Source organism: Ixodes scapularis, unplaced genomic scaffold (assembly GCF_016920785.2).
Source record: "Ixodes scapularis isolate PalLabHiFi unplaced genomic scaffold, ASM1692078v2 PGA_scaffold1__304_contigs__length_218370807, whole genome shotgun sequence".
In the NCBI taxonomy this organism is placed as follows: Eukaryota; Metazoa; Arthropoda; class Arachnida; order Ixodida; family Ixodidae; genus Ixodes; species Ixodes scapularis.
The window spans coordinates 64870972-64885714 of NW_024609846.1; the positions used below are offsets into that span (position 1 = coordinate 64870972).

Sequence of the window (14743 nt, forward strand, 5' to 3'; positions counted from 1 at the left end):
GCTGTATACAGCACAAGCTGTGCTCACTGTTTGAGTTATAGACATAGTACTGACAGACAGTGACACAACTGGCAGCAACAGCAGCAGCCATAACCCAATCTGGGCACTTTCTTAGCTAGAGCTCGACATTCTAGCTAGCATTTGAGTGGCGCATTTGAGTTAAATTTCTAATTAAACTATACTGCTTGTGTACAAGGATCAAATAATGCCATCTTGGCAAAGTGGCAGACTCGTGGAAGAGTTGTGAAGAGCACACATTCCGAGCCACGGCCCAAGTTATCACTTATCAGGTCAGCCCATGTTACCGGATGCTGTAAGTTGACTTTGCCAGCTCCCGTTGATGCTTATTGACAGGAGCTAAGTACCCCTCCCCTTTAGCAACATCCCCAGTGCTAATTGCCGATTGATTGAAGTGTCTCTCTTCTACAGACTAAGGTTGCACTGTGACTGTTGTGGTGGAGATGTGTCGTAGCATGCAAGAGGCGTGGCATTTCAATCGGTTGCTGAAGAATATTGGAGGAGATTGGAAGGGTCTGTGTCTTATTGGCGGTTTGCCAACTGAATATAGCTAGTAACCTTGAGGCTATCACCGGTGTCCTTAAAGCGTTGCACATATTTCATTTCTACAGAAATCAAAATACTCTGGGTTGGTGAAATAATCTTTCGGTTAGTTGGTGCCATTGGAGTTCATATATGTCTGCATGAGTTTACTCTGGTTATCCCCTGAAAATATTTAGAGGGTATTTTTGACTGCAAAAATAATCTGCTTGACCAAACGCTCAGTCTACCCAAATGTAGTGCTAGCGGTCTGAACAAGATGTCAAAGTTTCGGAACTAACGGTTAAATTTTCAATGAAAAAATGGCAGCCGACGAAGCTCTCGAGCACATTGATCTGAATGGCGCCAGTTACCGACATTTGGAGAAACGGGCCCTATTTTGACGTTGAAATTTTCAGGAAATCACTTGTAACTTGATTGAGCTATCCATTATCTTCCGCAGTGCTTTGTTTGTGCGTGCCTGTGCATTCACACTTGTGTCGGCGGGCAGAAAGCTTGAGCTAAAGGTGGAGCTTCTATTCGGGTTGAACGGAGTATACCATAGTTTTGAAACTTTGGCATCTAGTTCGGACTGCTATCGCTACTTTTGGACGGAGACTGAGCGTTCGGCAATGCATAGTTTACTTCTGCAATACAAAAAAAAAAATATCCTTTTTCTTTTTTAATGTGATACATTTTTTGGTTAGGTGTTTGGCATTTTGTGAAGGCCAGATAAAAGTGTGGCCACGAGGCTTGACACTGATGGGTTGATGGGTGGGAGAGGAGTAAGGTTCTCATTGCTGATTGGTTAACAACAGTACTTAAAATCGGGGGTTTTGGGGGATCTTGGACTTCTTGGACTCCCCACGCATTTGGAAGGGGGTCTACTCCCCAAGGGTGTCGGACCCCCTTGGGGAGTAGATCCAACCGTCGCGCCCCTAGCGACAGAGTTAAGAACTAAACCCATGGGTACAACATGAATTACTTGGGTGTGTTCTTGACACGGCATTCGAATGTGTCAGCCAGACGCTAACCAGGGGCGGCTCTACAGGGGGGCTAGGGTGGGCAGCCGCCCCCCTTAAATTTCTGCCTGCCCCCCCAAAAAAGCTGTGGGGGGGAGTTCAGTCCGCAAAGCAAAGGTCGTGGTTTCCCAAATGGAAAGCTAACGTCGCACATTACGGGCACTTTAGCAATGGACGCAGAGCATCCGTCCTTTCAAGCCAGCCATCCGTCCTTGGAAGCCAAAGCAGGCAAATAAAATATAAGAATAGAGAAGCACGACACTATTTTTAGAAGAAACAGCTTTACAAGAGACATACCACTCCTGTCTAGCGTACTTTTCTTACTTTGACTTCTTTCGGTGGAAGCGGGCCCTGCAGGACCCCTTCGTCGAGAATAAGCTTTCTGGTTTTTTGTGAAGAATTCCCGAAATCCGGACGCGTCTCCCTCTTTTGGGTGCGTGCCATAGCCGCTTGACCTTCAGCAGCGGCACGGCGCTGATGTTGCTCGCGGATTACACCGCCCTGCGGTGGCACCATGTGCAGGACTGCTTAAACGGGAAAAGTCGAAAGCAAGGTGGAAAGAGGTGAGAGACACCTCGCTTGGTAGACAATGCCGGTTCGACTGTTCGTCTGGAAGGATTTTACTAATGCCTTGGCTTCCACACTCAATAGCGCGGCTGCGGGATCCAGGAGTTCAACCTTGTAGGTATCATCCTGCCGTCCAACGTAATTTCTTTCCTTCAATTGGATTGTCTTGGTGTAAGTGGGCCCTCGATTGTTCCGCTCACTTCCTGGGGAATGTAATCTGTTGTAGGAAATGTGAAGGTTCTTCCTCTTTTGGGTGTGTGCCATTGCCGCACGATTTATCGGAGGCGACACGGCGGCCATAGTGCTCGCGGAACGCACCGCTTGCCTTGCGGCAGCCTCGAGTGCAATGCTGCTCAAAACACGAAAGGCCAAAAGCAAGGGGAAAAGAGGTGAGCGGGACTCTAAGCGAGGCCGTTGGAAACAACGCCGGTTTGTCTATTTGTCTGTTGGGATTCCCCAGTAGAATCATAGGAAAGTATTCAGAAGGATACAAAGAGAGTCCCAGGGGCGGGGCCATAAACTATCACCTGGACCAAACTGGCCCTGCGGGTCTCAACACAACAATCTATTTCCAAGGGCCATTCTTGCTCTGCTACGTTTTCAGCCTCGGTGCCAAATGTTACCAGCTAGGATGACGGACACGAAAAAAGTGCCCCAACAATTATGCTGCTGAACCGAACATGTGCAGCTGAGCCCGATTTCAAGACTCCAAAGGAGACACAAAATCGCAAAGAAGATAAACCGCAGATTTTTTTTTTTTCGTCTTCTAACAAGCGCGTCAAGAAGCAGGACGGAGATCAAGCAGCAGCGGAAGGATCATCCCCAGCCGTACAGTCTTCCTGATGGCCTTCCGAGCGCTTCTAGCGACGTCCGTCATCCTTCGTCGGAACAAGGAACAGTGAAAGTGACGAGTTTTCTTCTTCGTGCGTTAGACGAGACGAATTTGCACCGTATCGGAGGGAAACAATGATCTTTCAGGTCAGTTGGACATTTCCAAGTATAAGACAGAGTCGCCGCGGCAGCCGATAGTGCACTCTTTCCCACCGAAAAAGTAAAGGAAAAAGGCTGTAAGCTTTCAGTCTGACTGGTATAGGTTATTTCCTTGGCTAGAATACAGCATCCAAGTTAATTCCGTTTTTGGATATCCCTGTAGAATGTTCTCTACCAAAGCGAATGAGAAATCCACGTTTGGCAGCTGTGAAGCTCTGGACAAAGAATCTGGCTTTAGAAAGCACGAAACCTCAGTCACGCATAAGTCATGTCAAGATTCGTGGGTTTCCTACATATAAATGAAGTCGAGAGGACCAGGCAAGTGAATCGAACGAGTTTGAGTTTTGAAAACGCAGTGCGATCCTCCTCGTGGTTTTTCCGCTGACGAACTTGCGCACATCCGAGATAATTTTTTTTTTTAAAGGACACATTCGTTTAGAGTTTGCAATGTCTTTTAAATAATCTGTATATTCACTGCGACAGACAAAACGCCATAAAAATAATGAGGTTCCTATTATACTCAATGGGAATTATTACAGAAAAAACAAAAGAGGGACATTTTAAGTACACAAGAGAGAGAATATGGATTCAATTATATCCAATGAAAACGTTCGATCTAAATTTCTATTTGATGATGCCTATATTCAGCGCTAAGCCCTCCACAATTCCATAAGTGTACTTTAGGTGAGATTTCTGCTCGTCAGCAGAAAGAGGTATGAAAGTAAACATAAACAACGAAAACAAGACTCCCTCCCTCTCCCTCTCCCTCTCCCGCCCCCGCCCCCCCCCCCCCCCCCCCCCCCCGAATTCAGTATATTCATGCAGCGCCCCCCCAGAAAAAAAATTCTGGCGCTGCCCCTGACGCTAACACAGCCGAACGTCGAAATATGTCCCACTAGCCACCCACCCGCTGAGGTGACCACAACAGAACGGAGACCCATGGGTGGTTGACTTTGAGCACTGGTTAACGGGGAGGTAAAGTGACCAGAAATGTTGGTGAGGAGGAGCTCAACCACCTGTGCGCACCGAGGGAGAGGAGCTTGTGAGCATGGAAGGCTCAGGAAGATTGCCGGATTTATCAGCTTGTGATTAGTGGTAGTATCGCTTCATTTTAGGAACAACTATCAAGTGTACATGGTACACATTAAACTATTGGATAAAGAGCGCCGCAACTGTAGGTGTCTGGAAACTGAGCATTGCTAAGCGTTCGTGAAGCTAGAATGTTTCACCTATGCAACATAATTGCCTAGCAATTTGCCAGAAATTATTTTCTTCCTTTTTTTGGAGAGGGGGGGAGAGAGGGGGGGACATGCTGTACAGTGCTCAACATCAAAAATAGAAAGAAAAACCCTCTGCAGTCAATAGTCACGGAACACGACGCTTGACCCGTTGTCCCTGCTGATGAGATATAAGATATGCGGCACGCGCTCCTCATCACCATGTAACACTGAAGAAAGCGAGGGGGAAGCAGTGATTTCCCTACACACACCCTGGTGGGGAAGGGGGGGGGGGGGGGGGGGGTGTACATCCCCCTTGCTTTTCTGAAGGCACCCCTTTAATTCACAACGACTCCTCTATTCTCAATGCCCCCGCCCCCTCCCCCCTAAAAATTTAGACACCCCCCAATTTCAGTTCCTGGGGAAACCCCTGGGGGAAGTGCAGTTGCTCACCTGCCTTCGCCCGATTGCTTCCACCCCCAGGGACGCCTCTGTCCTCTGCTACAACCAGTTGTACTGCACTTGTACCAATTGTACCTCGAGTTCCCGACATTCCTTTCGGCGCCGCGGACGGCACTGCCAAACAAATTCATAGTAAAGTTTTTTTCTGCAAAGCTTGTAGGCTTTTTATATATTTCCTGTACATAGCGCCACCGGAAAGCTCCGATTACGTGTTTCCGTGCTACACCCTCTACACCGACCAACGTTGGCGCCGGCTAGCCGGAAGAGCCAAGGAAAGCCGTCCGCAGCCAGCAGCCATCAGCCATGCCATCTTCAAAAGAGTGGTTGAGTTGCGTCGCGGGGATGTGTTGTGATGTTCAGTGAACGTTGTTCACAGCGCCTGAGCTGACAGCTCGCAGCACCAGGCGAAGACTCCCTTGGTGGCAGACTTGAATGTTGCGGTTGCAGGAGAGGAGCCTAGTAACAGCCGACAAGATGGTTCCGCCCGTCGGTGAATCCGACGCCGCAGCGCCGAGTCCCGTGCCCGTACGGACACATCGGTTTCGCGACTACCTATCAGTGGCGATTCTATTCTACATTAACCTCATTAACTACATGGACAGATATACAATTGCAGGTAAGTTAAACCGGAGTTCCTCTGTCTATCTCTTTGTTTGACCCTTTTCAGTGTCTCCGTGCCAAAGTGTATGTCGTGACGCTCTCGAAGTGCAGTTGTAGTGCAGTTGTGCGAGCGGGAAGTGCTTGTTTCCCCTTTACTATCTTCGTGCGTTGTGAAACATCGCTGTACTGCGCCAGCACAGTTATCAGGTGTTCCGCTACTCCTGTGGCCCAAAACGTAATACATAAAGGTTCTAATTCCAAGCGTGCACACGTTTTTCGGTAGTGGTGCTTCAAATCCCGAACAACCAGCTCGGTAGTCTGTGAGCCCGACCTCCGCGGCTTCGCGTTAATGTCAGCTTTTAGTGCATCTGAGGAATGACCGCATGCGTACCAGTATTGTTACGTTTCGCGTTCGAACTTTTCTAAGGTACAGTGATTTCGAGCTTGGTTCTAGCGAGGTCAATGTGGTTAACCCCCCTAACCCCCCCCCCCCCCCCCCTTACACACACACACACAATTATTTTTTCTTCGCAGAGGTGAGTGCCAGTGTTAGAATTAGGCAGGAACATCGGACTTGCGACGACGCAGCTTGCCAAGTTGTGAATGCAAACTAGCGTGCTGTGACATTCAGAGGGGCGCTGTACAGTGCCCATGAGTTGCACTCCTCACTTCGAGCTCGCCAAAAGGACAGGTGGTGTGAACAAGGCCCCCCTCCAGAATTGTGCTTTCTATAGGAAGATCTGGAAATACCGTACGGCAGGTGGCGTAGCTTCCGCTTCCATGTTCCTGTGACTTCCATTTTTCAATGGTGTTGTGCCCTTCTCAGCTGTTTGAAAACTTTGCAGCGGTCTCAGACGTGCAACGAGAGGCATGTTGTTTTTGAAAGGGATTCATTAATAAAGTGAAAGATACACCCTGTTGGCCACAATTGTTTGTGCATGTGCACTACTTTTGCAAATACTTTGATTCCACAACTACTCATGCGGGATGTGCCAATCACGTTGTGCCACACCCTTTGTTGCCAAAGGATGCTTCTCTAGTGATTCATCATAGGGATCACTGGCAGACATGGAGATCTAGTTTAGTTCTGTGGTCAGTGACAGGTTAGAAGTTCAGGGGAAGCTCCGTCACCTTTTTGCACCTTAGCAGAGCAAATGCTGGAGAGGAGACCTCTCCAGTGTTCACTCTACTAATGTGTAAAGGTGGGAGGAGCTTCCCGTGAACTCTAGACCTGTCACCAGCTATGATTTTCTTTCTGTTTTAACTCTTTCAAAGGAAATTTCTTCCTCCAATTTGAGGATAGAAGTTGCATTTCCTTTACAACTGCCAGTAGTTTTGTTTCTTTGATTGCAGGCCATTTCCTGTGAGGATTTCTTCCTTCTTGGTTTCCTTACTCAGACCTCCTTGCGGACGTTTGTGCACCTTATCTGCCGGAGGGTGCCCCATGTTTCTGAGTTGCACTCACTATCGGTGCCGACAGCGTGTTTCTCCTGTCCCAAACTCGAAGCTCTCCTCTTTTGGTAGTCGAGCCTTTTTGTGCTTCGTTTGTGACGCACCTCTGTTAGTGCACATTTGTCCAGTCGGACCTCCTCCACCTTGGCGTAGACTGGGCTAAAGCCTACAAACTAGACACATGCCTGGTCTACTCCTTTCTGTGGTGACATGGCTTTCATAGCCATACTAAATATAATCATTATAATAATCACTATCTTAGGCTTGAATTCAATGTTTTCTGGTGCTTGCACCCCGATTGTGTTACTAGTCAAAGTCTACAGTACAAAGCTTATTTGGTCACCACAAGTGATCCCCTTCCATTCGTACATTGAGGCAAAGGAGGAAATAACAGTGTACGTCATTTATTTGGGTAATAAACAGGACATAATTTAGTCAAGCATCCTATGACAGTGTTGGACGTGACTTTACAGAAAAAAGTTCTTAGTTTAGAGTGTTCATGAATTGTACAGAGGCACGCACTATAAACCACAATATATGGTAGATTCAGATTTCCACATCCCTTTCTAGCTCCTGCACTTTGCTGTTCATGCAGGGATTGTACTATGAATAACTCAGTCTGGCCGACCAGGTTATCTATTGCAAGGAGGTCACTCCGATTTTGTTGGTTTCCAAACTCAGTTTTCGGTGGCATTGAATGTGTCATGCTCATTGATGCTATCAAAGCGTGGATACTTGCTTTATGCTTTACGAGTGGAAAGGGTTTATACCGAGCATTACTGGGCCAAAGCTAAAAAAAATAGTTTCAGGGTTTCTTTAAGGTGAAGCGGGGATAGGCGATCAAAGACATCACATTTTGTCTTTCTTGCAGGGGTGCTGGATGGCGTGATAACGCACTATAGCCTCAGCCACTCCATGGGCGGGCTTCTCCAGACAGTGTTTGTGGTGACATACATGGTGGCGGCACCCGTGTTTGGTTACCTGGGCGACCGGTACAGCAGACGCATCATCATGGCCTTGGGGGTGGCGTTTTGGAGTGCCACCACACTGCTAGGGTCCCTGCCACCCCAGGTGCACCATTCTTTCTTGTGTGTAGACATTCAGTTGATGTTGTACGGTGCACAAGCTTCGTATGGGATCCTTGCATGGGCCTTGCTTGCTCGTGTTCGAGACGGTCACACTGTAGCAAGGCCACTAGAGAGAGTCAGCACTGAAGCAAAGTTGTTGGTTTGACGCGAGAAGCAAAGTGTCATGAGACTTCATTGTGTCACATGATGTCGTGTGATGTAATGGTTGACATCACGGTAGCCATGTCATCATGGTGCCGTGACCCCTGCCACGAGAAGCAAAGTGTCACGTGACTTTGTCGTGTCAGATGATGTCATGTGATGTAATGGTTAACATCATGGTGCCATGTCCAGGGCCGGATTAAGGAATTTGGGGGCCCTGGACTAAAGCAGTTCATGAGGCCCCTAACGATGATGATAGTACTGAATATGATGACAATGGTGGTGGTTGTAACGAAAATGACGGCAATGGGAGGGACTGCAATTTGTATAATTATCCACCTTAAAAGGTACAAATATTGCTCATTTTATGATACATTTTAGAAGGTTTCTTTATGAGTAAGTTCATTGATTAGGGAATTTGGGTCTCACTACATGGAAATGAAGTAGGTGCGATTGTAGATGAGAGGCTGTTTTGGGAGAAGTCAATCGCTCACTAAGAGCGCAGAGCAATGAACGATTGGTGAAAATGATAAGAAAGGTCGTGCACATTGAGCAGTTCCATGGCCTCGTGAACTTTTGTTAAAAATTTAAAAATAGCGACTCCGCATTTTTATGAACTTGTTTGACCACGTCTGCAACATTATTTATGCAGTATGTGTCTCTTCCGGCTTGCATGCATTCATCATGATGTTGAGTTAGAGAGGTCATGATGTTGAGTTAGAGAGATGGTACAGATGGGGACCCCCTTGATGTCGAGTGGCATAGTTACTTGGGCACAAATTGCATTAGACAGTAACCAAAAGCATACCTGCAAAACTCTCCATACAAGAAAAAAAAAAAAAAAAAAAAATTGCTGCCCTTAAAGACATGTTTTGCGAGTCGCAACTCAAGAACTTTCCCGAGAATATGGTGTTTTTATTCCAGAAATTGCTCCGATTTATTGGAGCTTGTTTAACTAGCCATTTTTTAATTAATTACTGACTCGTACAGTAAAGCAACACAGACAACGAAGTAATCTTGGTAGTTAATGTACTTGGGGCTCAAACCGCTTTGTTCACACTCTTCTAATAACTGGACTCCCGTGTTCCAAACTAACAGACTTCTGCATTCAAATAATAAAAGAAATAACCAAGACTGAATGCAATCGCAATATAGAAACCACTGTCATTGAAGCATATTCACAGGCATTTCTCATGAAGATCAAGGACATATTTGTAAGCTTCTTTCCTACATGCTGTCTATCTTAAGAGGAAAATGTTTTAATTAGTTTTGGAAGTGGTCTTGTTTCTTCTAATTGCAGTAATTAAGAACATTTTAGCCATTTAGACATATTATTCTAAGCTAGAATAATAGGTCATACCTCAGAGGCTCGTAAAAAAATTTCAGCGATCGTACCACTTGGTGGCACGAAAAGTGTTGTATTGCACTGGCAGATTAGACACATGCTCCAAGAAGTTGCAGTCACCGCCTCTCGGAAACTTTTAGGGTACATCTCACAAGCCTGCTCCTTGAAAAGCCTGTTAGTGGTTAGAAAGGTTGGCTTCGAGAGGTCCACCAATATTTATTTTTGCTTGTTTTAAAGTTGTCTTTTTGGAGGAAACTTTCCGTAAGAAACTACGCTGGAGGGCCTAAAATTAACAAAAAATAATGTGTAGCATGTATGTAGCTCTTGCTCATGTAGCCAGGGCTCAGAAGCTCCTCTGAGTTTTGGTCCTCCTTTAGGTCTGAGCTGTTTTGAACTGAAACCTTTGTTCCCCTTCTCCAGGGATTATTTTCGTCATTCTTGTCCAGCTCGCTTGCCCCTTTGCATTTAATTGCATTATAATTGAAACCAACTCGCATTTCTTTTTGAAATTTCTGGGGGCCAGCACGGGGCCCCCTGGCAGCCTGAGGCCCTGGGCTGCAGCCCCCTTAGCCCGTCACTTAATCCGGCCCTGGCCATGTTCTGGTTTACGTGACATCATGTTGTCATGTGATGTTGCAGTGTTACATGACCTTGTCATGTAACACACAGACATATCAGGTGATGTCGCCAGACATCATTGTGTCACGTGACACCATAAAGATATTGCACATGCGGGGAAAGGGATTATAGAGGAGAGAGAATTAGCTGCAGATAAAAAAACCCGTTGGCGGGGGTTGGTGGAACGGAACGGCATCCTGTGCAAAAGCACCTGTGTGTTGCCTTGGGAATTCACATCTGTTTCTGCGGGTAACGAATTGACTCATTAGCAAAAAGACCTGCCATTTTGTGTCCTGATTCGAGAGTGAAGACTGTTTAATCTTCTGCGCAGCAATTTGGGTGGTTTGCAGTGCTGCGTGCCCTGGTGGGCGTTGGGGAGGCCAGCTACTCCACAGTGGCCCCCACGGTGATTGGGGACCTCTTTGCGGGCCCCATGAGGACCAGGATGCTGGCAGTCTTCTACTTTGCCATCCCTGTGGGCAGGTGTGGTGACACACTCTTTGAAATAATAATAGGGTGGAATATCCGGCTGGGAACAAACTACCCAGATGAACAAGCTATTCAGCAGAACAAACTATCCAGAAGACCAAACTATTGCAATGAGTGAACGTTCGTAAAATTCCCTTGCAAGACCCCATTGTGCCAAATCCATTCAGTTGAGAGAACTTTCAATTAAGCAAACATTTTCTCTGGGTCGCTTCAAGTTTGTTTAGGTTGTATATCACTCTACCTAGAAGACAAGTTGGCTGGGAACTGTCCCACTCTAATAAATCCTGAGACTGAAAGCCACAAAAAGTTTCGCAAAATGGGGACAGGTGTGTGCCTTCGTCCCCCTTTTGCGCAGCTGTGCCTTGGGATGTTTTCAGGAGAAACGCTAATGGAGTATCCTGCTCTGTCGGATAGGAACATGTTTTTTTTTCTTTCCTGAGGAATTTGTACATTATTGTTGTTCCCGTTCCTCTTACCTTCATTTCCACATCTCCACTCCAGCAGAGGATACTGCTGCCGTTCCTCTAATGGCACTCGTGATAAATGCCATAGATTCAGCACAATATATAAAGAAAATAAGGTAATGAACCAATTATGTGCATGCATTGTCTATTTTATCTTTTTATATATTTATACTCTTAGCCCTTTTAGGGCTGTTACGGCAGTGTAGAGGTACATTTCAGTACAAAACAAAAACGAGGCACTTTCCAATATGCCAAGTAATCAGAAAAAACAAACAAAAAAAACAGCTGCAGTAATGTGAGGTGAAACTAGCCTAACAGCGTCCAAATAAAACTAATTTATGGATCATCTGGGAGTCTGGAGATGCAAGCATAAAACCTCTCGTTTTACAGGACGGTTGCCAACACACATAATCTAAACGAAACTTAATTGCAGGGTTAATTAACATTTAATGTACAGTTGGTACAATGGCTTTTCAGACAGATCTATGTACATTGTCACTGTCTATTTCTTGGGGTGAAGTGTTTCAATCTGAAAGTGTTTTTGGGAAGAGTAAATAATTATAAGTGTCATTGCTTGCTTTTTCTGATTGAATTTGGTCGGAATGGTTGCTACTTGGAGGTCTTTGTAAGCAGGCCGTTGTGTAGCGATTTGGATTGATATTAAACGTGTCAGTCCTGAGCACAGGGGAGGAAGCGCTGTGCCAATTGTGCCATTGTGTGCCCAATCCACTTTTGCTGTGCCATCCTGCTCCCAAATGCACATGTTGCACCAAAACTAGCCAAACGAAATTTTTTTTAATGGCAATATTTATTGGAGTATATTTCTTTATTGGTTTAGTGGCTTACTGTGTTGTGTTCGTTTATGTAATTCTGAACCAATAGGGCCTTTTAGCAAACCGTTATCGCATACCGTGCACTACTGGAGTGATACGGTGACTGCGGGGCACGCGCTTACAAGCATGCTTAAAAGGCTCTGGTAGGGCGCGGTACTCGGTAACGGTTTGCTAAAAGGCCCTATTGTTATGAAACCACCATACCGATGTGGTCGTGTCAACGGCATGTAAGTCTGATCTCCGAAAATGGCACATGCGCAGGTCGCTTTGTCAGAGTACTCATCAGAACTCTGACAAACGACGAAACGATACATCGTTTCGTCATTTACTTAATGTTTTTTTTTGCTCAGTGGCATTGAGCATGACTGATTGTATTCGAGATACTACACACACGGCATTAAATTGCCGTAAAGTCTCGTATAAACGCCTGCCGCAAAAATCGCACATCCCGTGTTTTTTGTGTTTTTTTTAAAATCGCATTTATTGCGTGATTTGCGGTATCGGTACGCGACAAGCGTGCTCGCCGCAGGTTCCCTCGTGCTTATTGCACTGTGACACTTGAATCTGCAGCATCCATTCTATGCGGGGTTTGTACGAGACTTTACGAATTTGCATGTCATTCTCATGACATGCAAATTCCAAATTTGTTCTTGCAATTTTTTTTTTTTTTTTTTGTCTGTGGTTTTTGCGTGCAATGTTGGTTCCTGGGACACCCGAGTTTGAGGGGGCCGGGTTCTTGAGTCTATATCGCACTGTGAAGCGCGAATCGCTGTGTCCGCATTCTGCTGTCGTATTCGCGACTGGGAAGTTCATAGTGAGTTCCGACATACTTACAGCACACGCGAGTTTGCCTTGTCTGCTATATGTATCAGTAGCAAAAAGACTGAGTGTGCAGGCAAGCTGGTGATAGTTAATCAGGGTGTTTAAAACCCGAGACTGTGGTGAGGGAAAAGTTTGGAAACTTTGAAGTTGAAGAGTTCCCGTTTCACATAGCTTGTAGTGTCACCCCCCGCCCGCCACGACATGCACGCACTCACGCACACTTGTTCACCGATCATCTAATTTCTGGGGAAAGCAATAACTACTCTATAAAATTAAACATTTGGCATAATATATATTTATTTTAGCGTGTTTGGAGTGAGTGCTTTTGCTGAGACTGCTTCTGCGTTCCTCGTTTGTGTTGTAAACGTAACATGTAAAAGCGATAATTGGTTGCCTCGATCATCTCTAGAGTTTCTTGTAAATGACTTACGTGGCGAATACATCTGCTGGCACCCAAACAGCAAGTCGGCAGTGAGGACCAGGAGAACAGTGGGAATGTCCTGCTGAGCGAAACAAATTTTAAACCGTTGCGCTGGAACGCATCCAAGCAATGCGAAGAGCAAGTCGTCTGCTTCTTGCACAGTAGATGCGGTGACTTCAGAACGACGCGGAGCTCTGATTGGTTTTGATTGAAATGATAGTGGGTAGACCTCAATGCTAGGGGCCTTGAGGTATACCCACTATTTTTTTTTTAGTCAGCCAATAAGAGCTTGGCGTTCTGACGTCACGCAACCCCTGTGCAAGAAGCAGACAAACTTGCGCTCTGCACTGACTTCAGGAAAACCTTCTGTTTTATGGTCTTACTTGCTAGTTTTGTCAGTCAATTTTTTTTATTAAACTCCTAAACAAGCTTAAATGTAAACATTTCGGCGAAACTCCGCCTGGTTAGGTAAGTAATAAGAAAAAGTACAACGTAGACTCTAACCAATTTCTTCAATGTGCCCTACGTTTCGAAGCCAGCTCGGCTTCTTGTTCACGGGTGACTGTATATGGGTTTTGTTTGAGTTTGACTCGAGTTACCAGCTCCAAGATTTACTTATACTGTTGCTAAAGTTGAAGCCTGGGCAAGTTGGTATGACATACTTAAAACGCTCAGCACTCTGTCCGTGTCCTTCTTTACCCTGTCCGTCGTTTTTTGCGCTGTTTTAACCTTTTAAGTACTTATACTGCTATGAAACTCGATTTTTGTTGCTCCTGAGCTGCTCCAAAGCTGAACTTTTACTGCTCCAAAGGAACATCTTTGCTGCTCCCAGACCTGCTCCAAAAGGCTGAAGCTTGCTTCCACCCCTGTGAGCATAAACAGTAACTTTAAATAGACATTATTTTAATCCTGGAGAGTGAGGCCAATGCACCATTTTTTGGTGGTCAAAACGAAGTGGTAGATTCAGTTGTGTAAGTCCTGTACTGACTCAGTTGTGTGATCCTTTTATAATATAGACGTAGTAACCATTCTTTGAACCTTTCAAGTGTGCTTATCTGGTATGCTTAAATAAGCTTCCACATGATGGAGGTGTACTTTAAGGTTGGTCATACAAGTTTTTTTGTAACCTGTTAGTTTTGTTTTGGGCAAAGCAAGTTTAAGGTTATGCTTAAGAAACCAGAGCTTCCTCTCGGCAGTGGAGCAAACATTCTCAATGCATATGTCCAAGTTTAAGTCGGAGGATATTGCGATGTCTAGGTATTTACATTGACAAACTTTGGCAAGATGTCAATTATCAAAAGCATACAAAAATGAGAGGATCTTTTTTTTACTTGTTATTACAGAATACTTTTTTGTCACAGTTAATTATAATTTTACTTTGCCTACACCACAGTTGCTCTAAATGTAAAGAAGAACTTCGCCGCACCTGGTCACTATAGCAAGAAGTATTTCAGTACAACAAGCAATCGTCCGCAAAGAACCGGACAGTAACATTTGGCCCTACTTTTTTCGTTCAAAGTCTTGGTTATGGACAACACGAAAAAAACATTAAAAAAAGATTCATTGATGGATCCTTAGAGAATGTTTTCACATGACCCTAGGGAAACGCTGCACACATCCCCCTTTGGGAAAAGCTAGCACTGACTCCTTCGCTTTTCTGTTTTGGCTTTCTCTT

The 14743-nt window shown here is 45.4% G+C and overlaps 1 protein-coding gene across 2 annotated transcripts in view; it reads left to right on the top strand.

The window, feature by feature from the left end:
* The first annotated feature begins 5028 nt into the window (after window positions 1-5028).
* Window positions 5029-14743, top strand: part of LOC8031582 (protein spinster homolog 1) — a 36760-nt gene continuing 27045 nt past the window's right edge. Inside the window, exons 1-3 of one of the 2 annotated variants that reach the window (XM_029981227.4) lie at window positions 5029-5411; window positions 7719-7918; window positions 10371-10522. In XM_029981227.4, the coding sequence (XP_029837087.2) occupies window positions 5228-5411; window positions 7719-7918; window positions 10371-10522 (536 nt within the window). In that variant the 5' untranslated portion in view covers window positions 5029-5227. The remainder of the gene's footprint in view (window positions 5412-7718; window positions 7919-10370; window positions 10523-14743) is intronic. The other variant, XM_002406198.5, reaches the window with a different exon arrangement.